At 36.0% G+C, this 26,040-nt stretch overlaps 1 protein-coding gene across 4 annotated transcripts; it reads left to right on the top strand.

The window, feature by feature from the left end:
• Positions 1-889: 889 nt before the first annotated feature.
• Positions 890-3,446, top strand: LOC107925312 (NAD kinase 2, chloroplastic). Of its 4 annotated transcripts, none has more exons than XR_005906679.1 (3): positions 890-1,300; positions 1,705-1,771; positions 3,117-3,362. XR_005906679.1 is itself a non-coding variant. In XM_016855977.2 (3 exons), the coding sequence occupies exons 2-3, from the start codon at positions 1,733-1,735 to the stop codon at positions 3,372-3,374; spliced, it is 300 nt and encodes a 99-aa protein (XP_016711466.2). In that variant the 5' UTR covers positions 914-1,300; positions 1,705-1,732; the 3' UTR covers positions 3,375-3,446. The 4 variants fall into 4 exon arrangements, 1 of the variants encoding a protein (XP_016711466.2); XM_016855977.2 differs by having other exon boundaries at positions 914-1,300; positions 3,114-3,446; XR_005906680.1 differs by having other exon boundaries at positions 954-1,300; positions 1,705-2,384; positions 3,117-3,446.
• Positions 3,447-26,040: the final 22,594 nt, after the last annotated feature.

Here is a 26,040-nt window from a genome sequence, read left to right as displayed (position 1 = left end):
CTGTGGAGCTTATTCTGTTATGCATTCAATTAGTACAAGGTTGTTATGCTTATCTAAATCTCTCATGAATTTAAGATTTTTATATCGCAGATGGTGGAAAGTGGATGTTAATGCAACCTTATCCAGAACGGGTGGCCGAGGAAAGCACTTTCTCAAGTCAAGTCAGCAAAGGGTCTATACTGTTTACGTTGTTGATACATTTCTCAATGGCGGAGGTGTATAAAATGTTCCATAAAAAGCAAAGCTTTGAAGACTTTATGAATGGCCACTCCTTGGAATTTGTAGTAAATTTACTAATGACGTTACGAAAAGTAAGCATTCGAGAGTTATGTGAAAACTAGGATCCTCATGTATGATCCTACTTTTTTTATTCAAACTAGCATAATCTTTAGTTTAAAATGAACATATTTATGATCAAGGAATTATATCGGTTTAGTTGTGTTTTGGGAACGAAATTATTTGTGAAGTACTTGACATTTAACTTTTCACATGCTACCTGTTGTCTCTAGTTTATCTCTACTTACACCGCAAACCAAGTTTTGAATTAGCCAGTTTTAAAGTAGACATAAATTAAACACGTCTTCAGAACCATGCAGCAACCAACGACAGCTCAAATTTTTGAATTTAAAAGTTTTTATTTTGGGGGAAAAACGAGACATCATCACATGTATTAAATAAAATTATTAGATTGAATTATATATGCCAAAATTATGTTTATATTAAGGAAATGTGCATACATTTTATAAGAATGCTTTAAATTAAACTGAACTTAATGCATAGTGCACATAAATGCGAGACAAATATATATTAAAGATTTAGCTACTAAATTTTAGGGTAACTTTCAGGTTGAAAAACTATTCTTAATGTCAACGAAAATTTGAGATTAATTAGAAAAGGATAGATGAAACGAAAAAGAAAAATAAAAAAAATTCAACACTTATGCCACGTTTGGTTGGAGGGAATGGAATAGTCTTCCCTCCTTATTCTTAAATGAACAGTTAAGACAAAGTTTGGTTCACCGTTTTTTTTTCATTCGGCGAATGGCTATTCCTCTCTTATTCATTAGATTTACTGAATCGTCATTGGGCAGAGGGGGTTAAGAATAGCTCATTCAACGACGGATGTAATAGCAAAATTTTTCCCCCAGACAATTTTACCATGTATTTCTTCACCCATCCGTCAATTCCGTCATTATTGTAAAAGTGGTGCCCCCTCGATTCTATCATTGAGAACCGTAGATTCATCTTCGACTCGTTCCCTGCCTCCACAAAGCTGCCTCCTTTCCTTTGTGAGAACCTCTGTAAGTTTCCCTTTTTTCTTCCCCTTCTTATTTTATAATTTCCACTATTATTTGTATTATTGGTTCCGTTTTTCCTCTTTCCTTTCGATTTTTTTTCAATTATCATTGTTATAAGAATTACCTTGAAGAATATTGAGAAATTGTAGTTCAGTTATCATTGTTTGTATTATTGGTTCCATTTTTCCCCTTCTAGTTCAGTAATTATTTTTCCATAATTTTCTTGAATTTTGAAGAAAAATGGAAATTTTTTAGTTGCAAAGACTGCAGTCTGGGGATAGGGTTAGAAATTGTAGATTTTGGTATAAATCCAGATGATAGAACTGGTATGTTTGTATTATTGGTGTTTGCAGCCATGGATACAAACTTGGTTTTTGTCTTGTGACATCTTTATTTTCCTTATACAGGGTAAAGACTAATAGGTCTCAGTTTCAAATGGGAAATGGTGCTTTATTTGGAGCTAGTTATATCCAGGTAAATTGTATGAAGCCATATTATATTTGTTGAATTGAGCAGAGATGAAGAACTTAGTAGAATGGACAAGTTACTGGATTTTCAGTACCTAGAAAATTGACTTTTATGCTTAGATTCAGTATAACATGGATCTATGCACTGCTATGGTTTATCTTCCTTTTTTAAATACAACATACTATAAGATAATATACTAATTATGGTAGAAGCAACCCAGACTTTCTCTGCTGAAGGCATTCTGCATTTGGCATTTTGTTTGGCATACATTGTCAATCTTCAATTGAATCCACTAATTCTGCAATTATGATTCCGTCGTTATTAATGAAATGAATATAAGCCATATTTATGCAGAGTGTGACACCGCATTTATCCTTATCCAAATGATAGAACTGGTTATTTTGTATGGTATGAGTTATTGAATTACTTCATTAAAGAACTCTATAAGGGGAGGGTGTCATAATTTAATAGAAATGTGCTTATTTGTTTCATGTTGTTTTCTATATATGTTAAGACATTTGATGCTTTTCAACTTGTTTTAGAGGAGTTTGGTCGAAGCATCGGTGAAATTTTTTAAAATTTTGTTGTAAATCCTCTTGGTTCTGCATCAATCGCACAGGTATTAATTTTTCATTTCTTTACCTAAGTAAGAAAAGCCTAGTCATTCCTATTGCTGCTAACATGGTGTGATTTTTTACTTTCACTGAATTAGCCGATTATGATCCTTGTCATTGTTTCTGTTAAAATACGCACTGGTAAATTTGTTCCTGAATATGCCATTAAGGTCTATTTGGTATGAACAAAGGAGTTGGAAGTAGCTTTAAAAAAGGAAGAAAGGTCTCTTGGTTCTCTCAAGCATTTTACTGAACTCATGCTGGATTAAATACAATGATTCTTGATATTCTGTTGTGACATCCAGTCCTTGTCCTCCAGTGAATTAACCACATTCTTTATGCATATCTGCGGAGCACAATGAAACAACAACAACAATTGGTCAATATTATCCTTCTCTAAGCTTTTTTAATGCCTTGTCTCTATCTTTTTTGTTTATCCTTGATGTCCATTTAACAGTCTATGTTTGGGGTTTATGGCTGCCCCTCCTAACAATGTCCTCTCCAAGGTCCTTGGGAGTGCAATGTACCTTACCATTGCATCCAACTCTTGTTGGTGCCTTGTTTCTGTCTTTTGATTCCAATAATTTGTATCAATACATTTGAGTTACATTGTTGCTCTTCCCCCCTTCTAATTGTAGACTATTTTTGTTAGCTTTGTTTAATGTCTATTTTCCATAGAGAAGAAATTGGATTCTCTTTTCTTGCATCATCTGACACTGCTTTATTTGGATTAGAAGACTGCCCAGTCTCATGATGTATCACAATTACAATGGATTGGTCCAGTTCCTGGGGATATTCCAGAAGTTGAGGCTTATTGTGAAATAGAATTTTGGAGGGGTGGTCAAGTGACAGAGGAAGGTCTGAAGTGGTTGATTGACAGAGGATTTAAAACCATTGTTGATCTAAGAGCTGAGACTGTAAAGGACAATTTTTATCAATCAGCCTTGGATGATGCTATTTTATCTGAGAAAGTTGATTTTTTATTTTGCATATGAAAAGAAAAGAACTAATGTTACTAAAATTTAGTAATTTTTATGTAAAATTTGAAGATTTTTATTTCACCAAAAGATTGCTATAAATAATTAATTTATTAAAAGGTATACCTTATAATTAATTTTTGTTATCATGTTATTATAAAGGATAAAATAAAATATAAAAAAATATGTTTTCTATTAAAACTGACTATTAAAATAAAATGTTATTAGAGGATTATCATATTGTATGTTAAACACATTTTTATATTGGCGATTGTGACTTAAGAGAATAGGTGAGAGGCTAGATTAAAGTAAATATATGATGCATTGAGATATTTTTAATAATAATTTTATATTAAAATTATTATTAAATATTATTAATAATTATATTAAGAATGTTATTAAATTATATATTATTTTATAAAATTGTATTTAATAATAATTATGTTAAAATATGATTAAATTATTTATTTTTATTTTTATTAAAATATATTTAACAATAATATTATTAAAATTTAATAACAATAATCATCTACCTACAAAAATTCTGTTAAGGATACTTTGGTCATTTATGCCTTTTTCCTTATACTATTAGAACATCTATTCCATTCAACCAAACACAAGAATTCTATTACCACTCTATTCCATTCCATTCAACCAAACAGTTGAATTACTGATTACAGTTCTATTCCATTACAGCTTTATTCCATTACAGCTCTATTCAATTATAGTCCTATTCTATTACAGTAAACCAAACGTACCTTTACTACTCTTTTAATCTATCCTTCCTTGTTACAGACGATATTACTAAAAATAATAATTAGGAATCCTAAATATAAATATCAAAAAAATCTTTTATTATTAACTTTGAACTCTAATTTAACTTCAAATATTATTCAAACTCGATCGAGCTTCTCCATTTAACACAAGAAGAACAAGCTAGCAAAACTCTAATAATTTTTTAAATAAAAAGAAGGGAAAAAAAAATCAGTGGAAGTGGAAGTGGAAGTGGAAGTGTAATAAACTAAGAAGCCCCAGGCTTTGACACTAAAGAGCTACCGAATTAATTTTGTGAGGAACATAGAAAAATCTTAGCCCTGAATATATTGAAGAATGCAGTTGGCAGAATTATATATAGGAATATCTTATATCTTGTCATCAACATATGAAAAGCTACTTAAAAAAGAAGGGGAATGTAAACAGAAAATAGCTTTAAAAAAAACTAGAGAGCAAGATATAGAAAAGGGTCTTTCATATATTATATGTATGAAAATAAATAGAATCTATTGAAAAGAAAGGAAGAAAAATGCAACATCAATACCATGAATCATCCATCATCATCCTCGTATGAATAGCATGAGAATTAAAAGCCAGATTCTCTTGCAGGAATACAAAGATAAGGAGATGGGTTCTTCTTCGTGTAAGTTGTTTGTTGCTTTTCCTTTTTCTTAGAAACTATAGGACTGCTTAACATAGATCATTTAACCAAAAGAAGTATATAAATATGATGATGAGAATAATCTAAAACTAAGCACTGAAAACCATAACTTTTACAATTGCCTGGCTCCATCCTGTCTGCCTATTTTGTTTTTCTAGTCTATGAAGCAATGTTATCGTAACTGGTGTGTACTGAGATAGACAAAGAAAGAGAAAGAGTTTACATAAGATTGCAGTCTTGAAGCTTTAATGTTGGTTGTATCCAAGTGGATTACAAAGGGAAATATGAATGGAAGGGTAATCTGGTCTCATCAGTCCCCATTATAGAGAAATGGGTGGTTGAGAAAGCTGAGAACTGCTTGTTATCTGGAGCCATATTCTTAATCTTTTCCCTTTGAGGCCCACCCCCAACCCCACCAAAAGAAAAAGTCTGGTGGCTTCAAAGAGAGAATAACAGGTATGAAGTATGAAGTTTGAGAGAGGACATGGAGATGGGGTTATAAAAGAGGGACCCAGCTGAGCTGCCTTGAACGGGGAGGAACTAGGAAGATGAATGAAAGAGAGGCAGACTAAGGGGATTTTTATGCATGCGGGTGAATAAACTTTTTTCGAGGGACCAAGGCCAAGGCCAAAGCCGAAGCCTAAGCAATTGCTTTTTGGGGGATTGTTGGCTTTAGGTGGCCTGGCCGGTGAAAGAGCCCTTTCAACTTACCCTTTGGTCTGTTTTTTCTGGTAAGATATGTCAAACTCTCTTTCATTGTCTTTGCTACTTATTTTATTTTTAGGTCAAGTTTTATGGGAAACCGATTTCCTTCTAATGCATTTAAAATTTGAATTTCAATATATATTTTAACAATTTCATAAGCTATATTTATATTTTTAACTTATTTTATTACTTAAAGTTTAATTATATTCACCGGTTTATATTTTAAAAATATCAAAAAATATATAAAAAAACAAAAATTTAAAAATTTAATTAAACATTTAGAAAATTTTGGGATAAAATACGAAAAGAGAAATGAAAAACAAAACAAAGAAAAGAAAAAAGCTCAAACAACATGGCTAAGTCGAGCAACGTAACTTCTTTTTTATCATTTATAATTTATTTTTAAAAGTTTACTTATTTTTTATTTTTGTAGTTTCTTTTACATATTTTTAAATTTAAAAAATATTTGTTAAAGTTTTTAATTCATGTGGATGCCACATTATTGACATAAGCAAAAAAGCCACATAACGCATTTAGGTTCTATAAGGACTACCATTTTTTTAAACATTATTCTCTCGAAAGTCTAAATTGATGGATCGAAATTAAATTTGAAGTATTAAAATGATTAAAAAATTTTAATATAATTCAAAGGTAAAATAGTAAATAATTAACATTAATTTTGAGTTTAACCATTGAAGCCTTGGCATCATTGACAAAGGTGAAAGCCCCGGGTTTAAGACTTACCATGTGAATCATATGCATGAGTTTATGAGTTTCATCATGTGCAGTTGTCATGTGTGAGTTTTAGTTTTGTTAGTGTAATTTGTTGACTTTAGTTTGGATTGTACCAATTTTTAGTCTATTTATACTATAACTGTTTGATTCTACTTCATGTTGTAACACTTTATAGAAAAAAACACTAATCTCAAATTTAACATTTTGATCCCTTTATATTGTAATAATTTGATTTTATTTTGTGATTACTTGTAATACTTCATAAAAAAAATTGAGTTTAACCTTATAACAACTATTGTTAATAAGTAGTATTATATTTTTTTTGAAACTTAAAATTATTAGAATCAGTTATGATTATTGCTGGTGAAAAATGTTTTAGAAAATGTTATATAATGTTAATATTTGTTTGGAATTATAGTTAAAATTCGTCTACTATCTAAATGATACGAATTCAAATAATGATGCTTTTTTTCCTCATTTCTTTCAATTTCATTATTTGACATATTGTAAATTTATGAAGTTTTGATTTTTTATTTCACCATTAAATTGGTATTTTTATTGGTTAAATTATATGGGGTTATTAGGAAAATTTGTCAAAGTGTAAATGAGTTGGATCAATTAAACTAGCTTATCATTAAATTAATATTATTTAACGTCACATCAAATGTAATCACATATTTTTAATTAATATAGGTAATGCAACACAAAATGATAATAATAGCGACAATGATGTATGATTTGTAATGTTGACTTAATCCAACTTGAAATATAGTTTGCATTTTGGTCGTTTATACCTAAGGATTTCAATTTTGAAAAATAAAAATAAAAAATAGATTCAAAGTTAACATGTATAACTAGAATGCAATAGAATTATAAGTAAAATTTAAATTATAGGTAAAATTTAAATTTATTCTTAAAATTTTTATTATATAAGAGGAACAGAATTGTCTAAGTTTTAAACTCAAAATTATGTGAATGCTAACTACATAAGCCTTACCAAATAGCTAATTGATAAAAATTCATCAAATTAAAATTATTGTAGTATATCTGCAAGTTTCTAAACATAAAATAAAAATAAAAGATATTAAATTATTTTTGTGATAGAAGTAGATTTTATAATCTTAAATAATAGCCTCTTTTCTAAATAAACAACTACATTTAATCTTATACTTTCGTTAATAGTTTATTTTCACTGAATTAACATCATTGATTAACTAATTACAGACATAAACCCTAAATTAAGACTGATAATAATATAAATTTGAAAACTACACAAACATTGCATTCTTTTTCCTAGTAATTAAGTTGGGGAATAAAAATTGAAATCCTGTCGTCTTGCAAACAAAAATGATCTATTTTAGGTAGTTGATAGGGAAAAAGCACAAGTAAATAAATAAAATAAGAACCAATCCATTTGACATTTCCAGCATTAATTAAGCAGCACATGATTGAAAAGATAGGTGAGAGGCTTGATGAGATGATGCAAAACCTGCCCAGAGAAATTCATAACTTTATATAGTATATACTATATTTATTTCCTTGAAATCTAAGTAAAATGACATTGTTTCTCGGTTTCATTATGATGTTCTAATCTTTTTGCATCTAAATTATATTATTTTATAAATATAAAATTTTGATAGGTATTTTTTTAATAATTGTTTTTAATATGTCTAATCCCCGTTTAATTTATAGAGAGTGTACCAAATAATTTTTTTTATATATAAAAAGGATTAATGCACATTCTTATTTTGTTTTTATGCTTATTAATATGATTAAGATTGGATCAAGAATGATTAGATTTCCATTTGGGGTACGGGAAGATTTGGATAAAGGAAAATGCAATTCTAATTAATCTAATCATACTAATCATATTTGTTACTTAATAAATAAATATTAATATTAAAATAATTATTTTATAGAATTTTTTAAATTTTATAAACAAAACAATAAAATTTATTATACATATTTTTTTTATAATGTTACAATATAAAGGACTAACTCTTACTATTTTATATTAAAATAAAAATGCCGCAACACGAAGACAGCCCACCTTTTCCTAATTGACAGTGACATGGATATTCAAGTGCTGTGCCTTAGACGTCAATGATCCTCTTTATTCAAAGGAAGCCATCATCATTTATCAAAAACCTTCATAATATATTAATTGCAACTTGAAAACGATATTACCTTTTCTAGAAGCCCTCTTTTTTCTTTTCTTTTTTTAATGAGATTGCTAAAGCTTGGGAGCAGAAATGCCGACAATTAAATTTGTATTTGTTTACTTGTTAATTATAGTAGAAATTAGTTGGCTCAAATATATTGGTCGATACACGGTTTTGGAGACCACGGTAATCAAGATGCGACTTACAGTGATCTGCCGAAGGTTAGCAGGAGATGTTATCGAGGTTTTGGGATTGTAGATTTTTTGTAAGGTGTTCTGTGCTTGGAATTTCCTTTTGAGACGATGGGGATTCATACAGTTACTCTTGTGGGATCTAGCGCTATTCTTCTGGAGCTAGCAATAGAGTCTTAAGAAGCTTTATCAAATGTGATGTGACACTTCAAACCCGACTCAGATGTTACGGTCGAATTCGGTGTGTCACATTGAAGTGTTTTTCGAAAATCATGTTTTCATTGAAAACCCTTCTTAATGCAAAACTCATTGGAGCGTTATTGTAAAACTCATGTTTTAATTAAAAATCTTTAAAAAGAATGTTTTCGTTATAGATTAAAGTGAATGGAAGCTGTGCACTAGGTAGGAAGCCAGAAAAGAGGAGGTGAGTCTATTGGACTGCTTAAGTACCAAGCTCTTTATGGATCCAATCCTAGACATGCACACATCCATTGCCACACTTAAAAGCATATTACTTGTCCACGAACAACAAATTAAGTTTAACTCCATTTAAAATATTTATTTCTTTTGAAAACATTTACGTTGCGGAAGTTTTGCTCGGTAATCGTGATATTTTAAAAATAAGTAACTTTTATAAAACGCGCCCTAGAGCTAACCAATTTAATAACTCAAAATATTAAAAATAATAAAAAGAGCGGCCTTATTACAACTTAAACCAGAATAAAAATAATCAAAATAATAAATCTGAAACTTTTTTTAAAGAAAACAGAAACTTAATCTTCGTGGCCACTCTGAATCCCGCCCAGCTCCAAGTCCACCAACTAGGGCTCACTTGCAAGGATGGAAGAGAAAGGGGGTGAGTTTGGTAAACTCAGTGTGTAAAGTATCCCAACCAGAGCCCAAATCAGTTCAAGCTTTACTGGGCCTAAGCCCTATTCAGAAATCAGTGTTAATTGGGCCTTAGCCCATATCAATCTTAATCTGGGCCATAGCCCCTTACAGTATCAGAGTATATTAAGCCTAGCCCATATCAGTATCAATCTGGGCTGTAGCCCTATTACAAGTCGAGATATATTGGGCCTTGCCCATATTAACATAGTTGGGCCCACTTCAATACAGTTGGCCCATAACAAAACAGTCTCATATGATTAATGCATGATAACCCCATCCAACCTTGCACTTGCCTCTGTCCATCCCTACACTTCCTGTGGGGAATAAATCACCCACGCCATCCCTACACTTACAGTGTTAGCACCGGTTGCGGCACTAACTATAATCCGCAGCAAAGCTGCTTATATCAGAATATGTGGCACAGCCACCAGAACGGGTTATTCCTCCATAACATAACCCAGATCCCATGCAACAGATATACATGTCATGGCATACAACAAACAGAATCAAAATATCATGCATTTCAGTCAAAATTAACCTTAGGGGTATAACGGTCATTTTGCACCTAGAGGTAAAATGGTAATTTCCATACTTAGGGGTATTTTAGTAAAATTCACTATTTTAGGGTTTACAAACATCCTACAACCGTTAACGCATCAACAGAAACACTTACCGAATGTCTTTACTGAATTGGGCCCGTTGGCCCATTAACCCGTTTTCGGCCCATTAAGACCAAATATACCGAAGTGCATGAAATTGCACACTCTACAATCATACCGCTTTAGATTACCAAAACTAACAAACAACCATCTCACGAGTGCTCGCACGCTCGCAAGTTCACAAAATGCTGGCTTTCCGGCATTTTAGCTTTTCGGCTTTTGTCGATCTAGTCTATGAGTGGGTGTCGTTTACACACCTGTTTGCGATGAAAAGCTGACGAGTTCTACACACGAACTGCCTACAATCAATTACTAATACGTTAACTATGAATCCATAGCAACTTATCTGCAAAACTCCTTACTAAAAATCGACCATTAACACTTTAGGCACTAGTGTTCTTACTTTTGCCGAAATAATGGACTAGATCTAATTCTGGTCGTTCCAAATATCCAAGCCCTCGATTAGTAGCCTTTAATCCACACTATAGGAAAACAAATCAGATATCACCACTAAACCCTTTGAGTACAATCAACAGGCACCCTTTGCATATAGGGGTTTTTCGGCTTTTACCTTAATTCATGAATAACGAAAGAAAGATTCGAGCGTTTACCTATATCGTTATGACACTACTCCCAATCGATTGTAGATCCAACCACCGCACAAGAAGGGAAAATACTCAACCAAGGGTTCGGCCTTTGCAGTACCTCAAAGTAGTAAGATTTCGATTTTGGAAGAAAAGATACGAGGTTTGGCTTCAATGGAAATTCGGCTAACCAATTTTGTTGAGGATTTATGAGAGAAAAGAAGAAGAAGAAGAATATGAAGGATTTAGGTTCGGCAAAAAGATAGGATGAGAATCGGCAAGAGGAGAAAGAAAAGAGAAGAAGGGAAGAGATGAGAGAAGGAAAGAAAAGAATAGAAAATAGTAGAAGGAAAAAAATGAATCCAAAATATACGGCATTTAATATAGCTATGGCCGAAAGAGCGCCTTTCGGCATAGTAATTCTTTTTAAATTCCAATTCCCTAATTTGCTCCTTGATTTTTGGCATTCCCCTGCTTGCACCGCTTCAGCATTCCCCACGCATGCAGCAAAACTCAATACCTTTCGTGCGCGAACTGTAGCTCGAACCCCAGACCTCCGACCGCTTTGCGCCCACGCCCATGCTACTGGCCACTACACCATGCTTCCTTCTTTACTATTATATGGTCACAATTAATTATAAACCTTACCTGCTTCAGTTCTGGCCCACTTTAAAAATTGAACAGAATTCGCCCCAATTCATTCCCCACGCATGCAACAAAAATCCAAACCTTCCTTCACGCCTGTGTGAACAGGCACACGGCCTCCCGACACTCTCGTGGCATAGGCCATGTGAAAATAGGGCATACATACTGACTTGTACCACATCGCTAGGTACATGCTCATGTGCCTTGGTCGTGGTCGAAACTGACTTGGGTCACATGGCTAACCACACACCCGTGTGTCTAGCCCATGTACCTTTCGAAATGGCCACACATGCCCATGTGCCAAGGCTGTGTGCCTCACACAGCCACCAGACATGCCCATGTGTCTAGGCCGTGCTCAAGACTGACTTTAAATTGTAGGACTACTCTAGGGGTCACACGGTCGTGTAACATGACCATGTGTCGCATAAGGGCACACGGCTGTGTAACATGACCATGTGTCGCACACGGCTGAGACACACACCCGTGTGGACAAAAATAGGCCATTTGAAAAGCCAATTTTTGCCACTCTTTTCTCATGCATATCAATCAACCTAAATGGTACCATTTGAAGACATTTATAAACAACCAAAACCGACCAATTCATACTCATATTATGTCATCTTTACACAACATTTCAACTACTCAATTCTGTAACCAAAATATACCCAAAATCATTAAACTTGTATGACTTCTAAATGCATTTCATCAACACTTATTTCATATCACAAAACTCATCATATCATCATCTCAAACCAAACCAATTTATAAAGTATTATATACATCACATATAACACTTACCAAACACATAATTTAAGCCAAATTAAATGGCCAAATACTTACCAACATTTCAACAAAAGCAAGCCAAATCTCATGGCTATATCAATCTCAAAATATAACATCAATTCACTAGCCTATACATGCCATATACCATATATACAAAGCTTCCAAAAATACCAACGAGTTGATTCGATAGTGTGATGATGGTTCCTGATAATCCTCGATGTCCGGGTTAGCTTCGATACTCTATAAAACTAAGACAAATAATACACATTAAGCTTCATAGCTTAGTAAGTTCGTACCAAAAATACTCAACAGTTCATATTATCTAAATCATCAACTAATAGACACTTAGTAGTTCTCATCTCATCATTCAATTCTAATCCATAACCATTTATCATGTATATACCATTTCATCAAGCTTCATACACATAGTATCAACTACCACATAGGTATCGTACATACTTGTACTTTCCCGTATTTATTTATTTCATCCTCACCTCTTTGTTCAATACGTTAAATTGTTCAGAAATCTTTCAATCTTTCATATCTTGAGCTTCACAACTCGAAAATCAGTTTCGTGATTTTTCCCTGAAACTAGACTCATATACCCATCTACATATTTTTTTCTAGAATTTTTGATCGGGCCAATTAGTACAGTTTATTAGTTAAAGTCTCCCATGTTACAGGAATCGACTACCCTGACCTTTGCGCATTACTACTTGGATATCTCCTTGTACAGGGCTCCAATACTGATGCTATTTGTTTCTATAGAAACTAGACTCAGAGAGGAATCTATAAATATATGGTATGACTCCTAATTATCTCTGGTTAATTTATAATCAATTTCCAAAGTCGGAACAAGGAACCCAGAATCCGTTCTGACCCTGTCTCACGAGAACCTTAATATCTCTTAACATACTGTCCGTATGATTGTTTCGTTACTTTCCTATGAAAGTAGATTCTTCAAGGTTTGTTTACATAATTTATTCACTATTTAATTCCATTCCTACTATTTTAGTGATTTTCCAAATCTACGTCACTGATGCTGTCAGCATCTACCTTTAAGGTAGGCTTTACCTATTTCATGGTTCAACTAGCCCTTTTTGCATACATAGCACAATTTATGAAAGTGATTAACCATCCCCGTGGCCAATCCTTGTCAAGCATATCCACACTAAATGATTATAACATTATACTTAAACACATATAAGCCATTTTCACATGGCTATCCAAAACTTATACATCACATAAAGTACTCGAAAAACAACAATGGGTCGTCCTAAACATGCCATATCAAAATTCAACCAAAAGAGTACCCAAAAGAGCCTTTGATAGTGTGGGCGACTTCGACTTCAAGATCCCGAGTCCGATAGCTGGAGAACCAAAAATCTATAAAACAGAGGAGCAATGGAACGAAGTAAGCAATTTATGCTTAGTAAGTTTTGAGCAAGAAATTCCAGCATAACGAAAGCATAGCACACATTTAGCTAAACGGAATATTTCATAATACACAATTTTTCCGATATCAAACTTACTTCACAACGTTAACCCTTATGTACATACACAAAAGACCAACTTAGCCGAAGGCCGGTAGCTCGTTCATCAACTGAGCGAATATTTATTTGTAAGAGCTCGATTGAATTCAACACATACGTAACATATCCCAATATTGGGATGTTTTTCGAGTATTAGCTGAAATTTTACAGCAAGCTCATTCATTACCAAAATCAGGTACCTTCGGAATTTAACCGGATATAGCTCCTCGTTCAAGTGCCTTCGGGACATAGCCCGGTTATAGTAACTCATACAATGCCTTCGGGACTTAACCCGGATTTTAAAACTCGCACGAATGCCTTCGGGACTTAACCCGGAATTAGTATCTCGCACAAAGGCCTTCGGGACTTGACCCGGAATTAAAACTCGCACAAATGCCTTCGGATCTTAGTCCGGATATAGTCACTTAGCACAAAGCCTTCGGGACTTAGCCCGGACAGCATTCAATTAATCATGCACATCTAACAATAATTCATGGCACATTCGTATTTCATTTTCATTTGCAAAACTCAAACACAAGGCACATATCATCCTTGCACATTCGGCTCAATAGCCACACATAGAGCATGATTTTCATTTGCTTAAAACATGATTTAATCACATCGTAATTTAAGCTCTCTTACTCAAGAACTTACCTCGGGTGTTGTCGAACTATTCCGCTAACTATTCGACCACTTTTTCCTTCCCTTTATCGGATCTATTTCCCCTTTGCTCTTGAGCTTAATTAAACAAATAAATTGATTTCATCATTTAGGCATCGAAAAGATGAACACAAGGCACTTAGCCCATATTTATACATTAGACATTAAAGTCACATACATGTGAAATCATGCATCAACACAACATATTAGCTAATTTTTCCCCCTTGGCCGAATATGCATGTCTATTTTTGGGGTCGATTTCAACACTTAATACACACATATACACACTAGTAAAGCATCCTCCCCCTTTCCATCAATTTAACACATGCATTGCTCATTAACATGCAAAGTTACATTCGGCCTTAGCACACAACTTGCTAGCCGATTCTTCTCCATTTAGCAACCAATGCACATATGTGCTCACACAAAAATGCTAAAAAGGAGGTTCAAGAATCATCAAGTCATCATCACATGCATCATTAACAAGCTTCATATTTAGCATGCAATGGCATTAACACAACCTCTACCTAGGTCGAATCTTAACTCATCCTCATGTCTCATCACCACCACATCAAACATCAACCAAGAATGATGCATCCATGGTCAAGTGTCATTTCCATCACATAGCAAGATTTAGACCATGGGCTAGGTAGAACTCAAGCTAACAACTAAAACATGCATGCATCTCATGGAACATCATCAAACATACCTTAGCCTAGCTACATGCATGGCCGAACCTCTTCACCTTTCTTCTTCCCTCCTCCTTAAAATTATTGGCCAAGGATGAACCAAAGGATGAGAAATTTTTTTCTTTGTTTTTCTTTCTAGTTCCGGCAAGTATGAAGATGAGAAAAGGATGAACAAAAATTCTCTCCTTTCTTTTCTTTAGCTCACGGCAAAAGGGGGGAAAAGAAAACAACTACACACATTTTTCTTTTTTTTTTTGTATTCACCATACTCCTTTTCATTATTTAATTTCCATGCCCATTATTTTATTTTTTTCCACCCATGATGCACCAACAAGACATGTCTATGACATATCTTGGCCATCAAACTTGGTCTACCATGCTTGTCATGGCCGGCCACTACTAGTAGGGGGGAAATTTGACATGCAAGTCCCCCCTTTGTCCACATGCACTAATAGGTCCTCACACATTGACCTATCACATTTTAGAATTTTCTCACATAAGTCCTATTGACTAAATTCACATGCAATCAACCAAATCGAAGCTTGAAATTTTCACACATTCATAATTACATATTCTAGACAATAAGTATCACATTCAAACATTTCGGTGACTCGGTTTAGCGGTCCCGAAACCACTTCCCGACTAGGGTCAACTTTGGGCTGTCACAACTCTCCCCCACTTAAGAAATTTTCGTCCCCGAAAATCTTACCGGTAAATAGGTTTGGGTATCGTTCTTTCATCGAGCTCTCGGTCTCCCAAGTAGCTTCCTCGATCCCGTGTTTGAGCCATAACACCTTTACTAGCATAACTCTTTTGTTTCGCAACTCCTTCACTTCACGAGCTAGGATACGCATCGGTTCTTCTTCATAGCTCATATCGTCTTGAATTTCAACCTCTGATGGGCTAATTATGTGCGATGGATCAGATCGATAGCGTCGAAGCATCGAAACATGAAAGACGTCGTGAATCTTTTCAAGTTCCGGGGGCAAAATCAATCTATACGCAACCGGACCAACTCGTTCGGAGATTTCGTACGGCCCAATGAATCTTGGGCTCAACTTGCCCTTACGGCCGAACCTGAGTATCTTTTTCCAAGGTGAAACCTTAAGGAACACTTTGTCTCCCACCTGATACTCGATGTCTTTTCGTTTCAAATCTGCGTACGACTTCTGACGATCCGTGGCTACCTTCAGACTTTCATGGATTACCTTTACTTTCTGTTCAGCATCTTTAATCAAATCAACTCCGAAAATTTTACTTTCACCGAGCTCGGTCCAAAACAATGGTGTACGGCATTTACGACCGTACAAAGCCTCGTAAGGTGCCATCTTAATACTTGATTGAAAACTATTGTTGTAAGCGAATTCAATCAAAGGTAAATACCGTTCCCATGAACTACTGAACTCGAGGATGCAACATCTCAACATATCCTCAAGTATCTGAATTATCCGCTCGGATTGACCATCGGTTTGGGGGTGAAAAGCAGTGCTAAAATGCAGCTTGGTACCCAGAGCTTCTTGCAATTTCTTCCAAAATCGTGAGGTGAATCTCGGATATCTATCCGACACGATAGAAACAGGTACCCCGTGTAATCTCACAATTTGATAAACGTACAATTCAGCTAGTTTATCCAATGAAAAATCCGTACGTACGGGGATGAAATGAGCCGACTTAGTCAGCCTATCAACAACAACCCAAATCGCATCCTTCTTACTTGCTGACAATGGCAGTCCAGACACAAAGTCCATTGTGACTCGATCCCACTTCCACTCGGGTATCCTGATCGGCTGGAGTAATCCTGAAGGCACTTGATGTTCCGCTTTCACTTGTTGACATATTAAACATCTCGAAACAAAGTCGGAGATGTCCCGTTTCATACCATGCCACCAAAATTGACGTTTCAAATCGTTGTACATTTTCGTACTCCCCGGGTGAATTGACATTCGGCTACAATGGGCTTCGTTCAGAATCATCGAAATGAGTTCCGAATTCCTTGGAACACACAAACGATTTCTGAACCTCAAACAATCATCATCATCAATTTGAAACTCCGATTCCTCGTTCGGAACACACTTAGCCCGTTTTGCAACCAATTCATCATCGACTTTCTGAGCTTCACGAATTTGGTGAGTCAATAATGGTTTAGCTTTTAATTCAGCTACTAACACATTGTCTGGTAGAACAGACAAATGCACGTTCATCGCTTGTAAAGCAAACAATGACTTCCGGCTTAAGGCGTCCGCAACCACGTTAGCCTTTCCCGAGTGGTAATCAATGACAAGCTCGTAATCTTTCAACAACTCAAGCCAACGTCTTTGTCACAGATTCAAGTCTCGTTGAGTCATCAAATATTTGAGACTTTTGTGATCCGAAAATACATGGCACTTCTAACCAAACAGATAATGTCGCCATATTTTTAAAGCAAACACGATGGCAGCTAGTTCGAGATCATGGGTCGAATAATTCCTCTCGTGTGGCTTCAATTGTCTCGACGCATAGGCCACGACTCGACCTTCTTGCATCAATACGCAACCCAACCCAAGTAGGGATGCGTCACTATAAATGACAAACTCTTTACCTGATTCGGGTTGCACCAAAATTGGAGCTTCAGTCAAATGAGTTTTCAGTTGGTTGAAACTTTTCTGACATTTCTCCGTCCACTCGAACTTAACATCCTTTTGAAGTAGCTTCGTCATTGGTGTGGCTATCATCGAGAAACCTTTGACAAATCATCGGTAATAACCGGCGAGCCCCAAAAAGCTCCGAACTTCAGTAATATTTCTCGGAGGTTTCTAGTCAAGTATGGCTGAAATTTTGTTCGGGTCAACTCGAATACCCGACGCGGATACCACATGACCCAAGAAGCTAACCTCTCTTAACCAGAACTCACACTTACTGAACTTAGCATATAACTGCTTATCCCGCAAAATTTGCAGCACTAGCCTCAGATGCTCAGCATGTTCGGTCTCATCTCTTGAATAGACCAAAATGTCATCAATGAACACAACTACGAACCGATCCAAATACGGTCTGAAGATCCGATTCATCAAATCCATAAATACTGCAGGGGCATTAGTGAGCCCAAACGGCATCACTAAGAATTCGTAGTGACCATATCTCGTTCTGAAGGCAGTTTTAGGAATATCTGAATCTCGAATTCGCAACTGATAATAGCCCGATCTCAAATCTATTTTTGAGAACACTGAGGCTCCCTTCAGTTGGTCGAACAAATCATCGATGCGCGGCAACGGATATTTGTTCTTTATCGTCACTTTATTCAGCTGACGATAGTCAATGCACAACCTCATGGTTCCGTCCTTCTTTTTCACGAACAATACTGGTGCACCCCAAGGTGAGAAACTTGGTCGAGCGAAACCTCTATCCGTCAGTTCTTGCAACTGAGCTTTCACCTCCTTTAACTCGGTTGGTGCCATACGATACGGAGCTATCGAAATCGGCGTAGTCCCAGGTACAAGCTCAATACCAAACTCTACCTCCCGAACAGGTGGTAAACCCGGTAATTCTTCCGGAAAAACATCCGGGTATTCACAAACCACCGGCACAGATTCGGGTTTCTTTTCTAATTCTTTGTCATCAAGTACATACGCAAGGTATGCTTCGCACCCTTTTCTTACATATTTCTGTGCCAACATTGCTGATATTACAGCTGGCATCCCCTCCAAGTCCGCAGACTCAATTCGGACTACTTCGTTATTTGCGCACCTCAAATCAATAGTCTTGCTCTTGCAATTCACAATCGCATCATGCGCGGTCAACCAATCCAAACCAAGGATAACATCAAATTCATCAAACGGCAAAAGCATCAAGTCCGCCGGAAAATAGGAACCTCGAATTTCCAGGGGACATTTCTTACACACTTTGTCGACAAGCACGTAATGACCCAAGGGATTTGACACCCGAATTACGAACTCAGTAGACTCAATAGGTAAAGTCTTACTGGATGCTAAGGTTTCACATATGTAAGAATGAGTAGAACCGGGGTCAATCAAAGCAATTACATTAGTATCAAAGAGAGTGAATGTACCGGTAATAACATCAGGCGAAGAAGCATCCTCGCGGGCACGTATAGCATAAGCTCTAGCAGGCGCACGAGCTTCGGATCTGGTTATATCATCTCTAGATCCTCTCTGACCACCACCAGTATTGCTCGCATTTCCAGATGGTCTACCCCGAGCAGTGGTAGCACCCGGTCTCCCACTCTGATTTACATTCTGTTCCGACAATCTCGGGCAATCTTTAATGAAGTGGTCAACTGATCCGCATTTGTAACAGGAGCGGTCAGGGAATCTACAACTCCCCGAATGCCATTTACCGCAATATCGGTATTTCGTTCTGTCTCGACGTTCATTCCCAACACTGGCGACTGAAGTGCCTCGTGTACCTACAAGGGGTCGATCACGATCTCGTCTAAAAAAACCCGAAGTGCCTCTAAACTGGCCCGCATCATCCCGAAATCTCTTCGATGCCTGTTGAAGAGACCTTCCCGAGGATCTTTTACGAAACTCTCCAGTTCCCTCATCAACTCTTTGCTTTTCTTTTCTAAGCCTTCGGCTTTACAAGCTCGTTCAACAAGTACCACGAACTCTCGTATTTCAAGAACGCCAACAAACATTTTTATATCTTCATTCAGCCCATCCTCGAAGCATTTACACATAATAGCTTCGGACGAAACACATTCCCGAGCGTATTTGCTAAGTCTAACAAATTTTCGCTCGTAATCAGTAACCGACATGGAGCCTTGCTTAAGCTCAAGAAATTCCTTCCGTTTTTTATCAACAAACCTCTGACTGATATACTTTTTCCGAAACTCAGTTTGGAAAAACTCCCAAGTTACTTGCTCTCGGGGCACAACGGAAGTCAGAGTACTCCACCAATAGTAGGCAGAATCACGTAGCAAGGAGATAGCACACTTTAGGCATTCATCGGGTGTACAAGATAGCTCATCGAGTACCCGGATAGTGTTGTCCAGCCAAAATTCAGCTTGCTCGGCATCATCGCTATCCATAGCCTTAAATTCAGTAGCCCCATGTTTTCAGATTCTGTCAACTGGGGGCTTATTTGACCTTATTTGGTCAGTTACCGGTGGTATTGTAGGTGCGGGGGTAGTATTTGTCGGGAATGGAGGTTGTGGAACAGCCATATTAGTTCGAATGTATTGGTTGAACCAATCATTCATCACGCTATAGAATGCTTGTCTAGCTTCATCATTCGGATTACTAGCATTAGGTTGAGAGTCTGCCGGCACTGTCCCTTGTGCGGGAGCAGGCGCTACACTCTCAAGATCATCAGCTACCTCTCGGTCACGATCGGGATCCATTACTATAAATAAACACATTTACAATTGTCAGAAATCACCACACTATCAAGTAATCACATAAAATGGCATGTATAGCTAGACCCAAAACATTACGGTAGTCCTAGAATCGACTAAACCGTAGCTCTGATACCAATAAAATGTAACACCCCGAACCCGAGTCCGACACCGGAGTCGAACACGAGGTGTTAACAAACTTTGAAAAAATTTCCAAACACTGCCCAATCTGTGTACTAGTCACTTTAAAAATCATATCTTGAGCTTCACAACTCGAAAATCAGTTTCGTGATTTTTCCCTGAAACTAGACTCATATACCCATCTACTTATTTTTTTCTAGAATTTTTGATCGGGCCAATTAGTACAGTTTATTAGTTAAAGTCTCCCATGTTACAGATATCGACTACCCTGACCTTTGAGCATTACGACTTGGATATCTCCTTGTACAGGGCTCCAATACTGATGCTATTTGTTTCTATAGAAACTAGACTCAGAGAGGAATCTATAAATATATGGTATGACTCCTAATTATCTCTGGTTAATTTATAATCAATTTCCAAAGTCGGAACAAGGAACCCAGAACCCGTTCTGACCCTGTCTCACGAGAACCTTAATATCTCTTAACATACTGTCCGTATGATTGTTTCGTTACTTTCCTATGAAAGTAGATTCTTCAAGGTTTGTTTACATAATTTATTCACTATTTAATTCCATTCCTACTATTTTTAGTGATTTTCCAAATCTACGTCACTGATGCTGTCAGCATCTACCTTTAAGGTAGGCTTTACCTATTTCATGGTTCAACTAGCCCTTTTTGCATACATAGCACAATTTATGAAAGTGATTAACCATCCCCGTGGCCAATCCTTGTCAAGCATATCCACACTAAATGATTATAACATTATACTTAAACACATATAAGCCATTTTCACATGGCTATCCAAAACTTATACATCACATAAAGTACTCGAAAAACAACAATGGGTCGTCCTAAACATGCCATATCAAAATTCAACCAAAAGAGTACCCAAAAGAGCCTTTGATAGTGTGGGCGACTTCGACTTCAAGATCCCGAGTCCGATAGCTGGAGAACCAAAAATCTATAAAACAGAGGAGCAATGGAACGAAGTAAGCAATTTATGCTTAGTAAGTTTTGAGCAAGAAATTCCAGCATAACGAAAGCATAGCACACATTTAGCTAAACGGAATATTTCATAATACACAATTTTTCGATATCAAACTTACTTCACAACGTTAACCCTTATGTACATACACAAAAGACCAACTTAGCCGAAGGCCGGTAGCTCGTTCATCAACTGAGCGAATATTTATTTGTAAGAGCTCGATTGAATTCAACACATACGTAACATATCCCAATATTGGGATGTTTTTCGAGTATTAGCTGAAATTTTACAGCAAGCTCATTCATTACCAAAATCACGTACCTTCGGAATTTAACCGGATATAGCTCCTCGTTCAAGTGCCTTCGGGACATAGCCCGGTTATAGTAACTCATACAATGCCTTCGGGACTTAACCCGGATTTTAAAACTCGCACGAATGCCTTCGGGACTTAACCCGGAATTAGTATCTCGCACAAAGGCCTTCGGGACTTGACCCGGAATTAATAACTCGCACAAATGCCTTCGGATCTTAGTCCAGATATAGTCACTTAGCACAAAGCCTTCGGGACTTAGCTCGGACAGCATTCAATTAATCATGCACATCTAACAATAATTCATGGCACATTCGTATTTCATTTTCATTTGCAAAACTCAAACACAAGGCACATATCATCCTTGCACATTCGGCTCAATAGCCACACATAGAGCATGATTTTCATTTGCTTAAAACATGATTTAATCACATCGTAATTTAAGCTCTCTTACTCAAGAACTTACCTCGGGTGTTGTCGAACGATTCCGCTAACTATTCGACCACTTTTTCCTTCCCTTTATCGGATCTATTTCCCCTTTGCTCTTGAGCTTAATTAAACAAATAAATTGATTTCATCATTTAGGCATCGAAAAGATGAACACAAGGCACTTAGCCCATATTTATACATTAGACATTAAAGTCACATACATGTGAAATCATGCATCAACACAACATATTAGCTAATTTTTCCCCCTTGGCCGAATATGCATGTCTATTTTTGGGGTCGATTTCAACACTTAATACACACATATACACACTAGTAAAGCATCCTCCCCCTTTCCATCAATTTAACACATGCATTGCTCATTAACATGCAAAGTTACATTCGGCCTTAGCACACAACTTGCTAGCCGATTCTTCTCCATTTAGCAACCAATGCACATATGTGCTCACACAAAAATGCTAAAAAGGAGGTTCAAGAATCATCAAGTCATCATCACATGCATCATTAACAAGCTTCATATTTAGCATGCAATGGCATTAACACAACCTCTACCTAGGTCGAATCTTAACTCATCCTCATGTCTCATCACCACCACATCAAACATCAACCAAGAATGATGCATCCATGGTCAAGTGTCATTTCCATCACATAGCAAGATTTAGACCATGGGCTAGGTAGAACTCAAGCTAACAACTAAAACATGCATGCATCTCATGGAACATCATCAAACATACCTTAGCCTAGCTACATGCATGGCCGAACCTCTTCACCTTTCTTCTTCCTTCCTCGTTAAAATTATTGGCCAAGGATGAACCAAAGGATGAGAAATTTTTTTTTCTTTGTTTTTCTTTCTAGTTTCGGCAAGTATGAAGATCAGAAAAGGATGAACAAAAATTCTCTCCTTTCTTTTCTTTAGCTCACGGCAAAAGGGGGGAAAAGAAAACAACTACACACATTTTTCTTTTTTTTTTTGTATTCACCATACTCCTTTTCATTATTTAATTTCCATGCCCATTATTTTATTTTTTTCCACCCATGATGCACCAACAAGACATGTCTATGACATGTCTTGGCCATCAAACTTGGTCTACCATGCTTGTCATGGCCGGCCACTACTAGTAGGGGGAAATTTGACATGCAAGTCCCCCCTTTGTCCACATGCACTAATAGGTCCTCACACATTGACCTATCACATTTTAGAATTTTCTCACATAAGTCCTATTGACTAAATTCACATGCAATCAACCAAATCGAAGCTTGAAATTTTCACACATTCATAATTACATATTCTAGACAATAAGTATCACATTCAAACATTTCGGTGACTCGGTTTAGCGGTCCCGAAACCACTTCCCGACTAGGGTCAACTTTGGGCTGTCACACAAACATAGTAGACATGTCGTCGTACACAATCGTAGTCACAAATATACAATTTATGCATTATCAAATCATTAAAAACATAATTGTAACAAAGTTTATCACGTACGAACTTACCTCGTACTCGGAATTGACGATTCGGATCAATTACTCAATAACCTTCGATTTTCCCCGATCTAAATCTGATTCCTTTCTTTCTTGATCTATATGAATTCAAAATTAACTCATTTAATTTCCTTTTCATTCAATTTCATCTGAAAATACACATTTGGGCATTTTTCCACTTTAGCCCCTAAAATTTCACATTTTAACAGTTTAGTCCCTTTTTCATAAAACACAAAATTCACACAATTCAATTTAAACACATGTTAGCCAAATTTCATAGGGACCATTAGCAGCCCTAGTCTTTCATTTATTCACACATTTAACCCCACATTTTCATATTTTGACAAATTAATCCCTAATATGCATTTTTACTTAAAATCACTTTACAAAACATGTATATCAAGCACCCTAATTCATCATCAAACATCATAAAACACATAAATTCATCAATGGCAGCTTTGAAAATCTTTAACAGTTTCAAAAATTAAGACACGGGCTAGCTAGTACTCAAAGCAACGATCATAAAAACATAGAAATCATTAAAAACTGAGCTAAAACTATACCTCAATCAAGTAAGGAAGTGCCGAATGTTTGAGCCCTAAAATGGATTTTTCTTTTGCTATTCACGGTTAAAGAAAGATGAATGAAATTCATCTTTTTGTTTTGTTTAATTAAAACATAAGTTAATAACTAATTTACCAATTTAACATTGGTTTAAAACATTAATAATTTACATAATATAAGACCATTAATGTCCATTAACCTTATCAATGGCATAATAACATTATAAGGACCTCTCATTTAATAAACCATAGCAATTAAGCACATTTAATTTATAGCAAGCTACTTTTGCATTTTACGCGATTAAGTCATTTTCTCAAATTAATCACTTAGACGATAAAATAAGCTCACAAAATTTTCACACATACATATTCACATGCTATAAACACCAAAAATAATATTAAAATAATTTTACGACCTTGGATTTGTGGTTCCAAAACCACTGTTCCTATTTGACTAAAATCGGGCTATTACAACATATGTGTTAAATAGTTAACCAAATTATGTCTAACATATGGACTAAACTAAGGAAAGATTATGAACATGTATGCATGAAATTATATGCCATGATGAATGATGGAATTTTTTTGAATTTGAATGCTTGAAATGGTTGGTATTTGGATGTGTGATTCAAGTGCAGGTCGTGGGTGTGATTTTGGGTGAGAAATAAAGCAAGGAGTGGCCTTATTTTGTCTACACTAGCAGACACACGGCTAGGTACATGGGCGTGTAGTTAGGCCATGTGTCCTCTACACCCTAAATTTTGAGAAATAGAATGCTCAGAATTGAGCACACGGGTAGAGACACGAGCATATGTCTCAACCGTGTGTGCTACACGGCTTAGAACACGGGCATGTGTCTTGGCCGTGTGAAACCTACACCTAATTTCGAATTGAATTAATTAACCACACGGCCTAGCACATGGGTGTGTGGCATGGCCGTGTGCACAAGTCAGAGAGTTAGACAAGGTCGAACACAGCCTCCAGTATAGGTGTGTCCTAGGGTTACACGGGCGTGTCCCTTGGACCACACGGGCGTGTGAGCCCTACACCTTGGAAAATTTTTTATATTTCGCAAAAAATTCTTAGAGGTTCTGATTAAGGCCCGACATGATTCTAATGCTCTATTGGGCTTCGAGGGTCCTATTAAGGGAAGTTACGAATGAATTTGGATTTTGAATAGTAACTTGCATGATTTATTTGAAAATGCTTTTGAAAGTTTCAGTAATACTCTGAAACCCTATTCCAATGACGGATACGGGTTAAGGGTGTTACACATTAGGCATACACTACGGGTTAAGGGTGTTACACATTAGGCATACACTATCTCTTCAGAGGCCTTTATGTTATACTAAAGTTCTATTTCGTTTAGGTATTGCACCATGATGCTCATTTAGTGTATATGGTTTTCTCATAGTGTCCAAAGTCTGTTTTACTAAGATTACAATGGGCGAAATCAAAAAATTAATAAAGAACCAAAAAGGAATTGTGAATATTGTTAAGGAATGTATGATCATAAGAACCATTATAAGATTTGATAATGTGAGTTAACTATAAAATATGTATGCTAGTATATAAATATATGATGCTTGCTTATTTGTCTTATATTCATTTGACTCCTTTGTTAGTGTCTTGCCATGTTGTCATATTAGTAAGTTTAATTGCATTTTAGGATTTTTCATTAGTGGTTTTAGGGAATTGCATTAAAAGGCTTGGACTGTGCTTAAATGTAATTACATGTAACTTATAATTGTTTG

The sequence above is a fragment of the Gossypium hirsutum genome, chromosome A12 (genome assembly GCF_007990345.1).
Source record: "Gossypium hirsutum isolate 1008001.06 chromosome A12, Gossypium_hirsutum_v2.1, whole genome shotgun sequence".
Classification (NCBI taxonomy): Eukaryota; Viridiplantae; Streptophyta; class Magnoliopsida; order Malvales; family Malvaceae; genus Gossypium; species Gossypium hirsutum.
This window is presented reverse-complemented; position numbering and strand designations above follow the sequence as displayed.

What these genes read in the sequence shown, in the direction of transcription:
- LOC107925312 (XM_016855977.2), top strand. Translation starts at nt 1,733, where the DNA reads ATGGGAAATGGTGCTTTATTTGGAGCTAGTTATATCCAG. An exon ending in TTGGAGCTAGTTATATCCAG is followed by an intron (nt 1,772 to 3,113) that starts GTAAATTGTATG and finishes TATTTGGATTAG; the next exon opens with AAGACTGCCCAGTCTCATGA.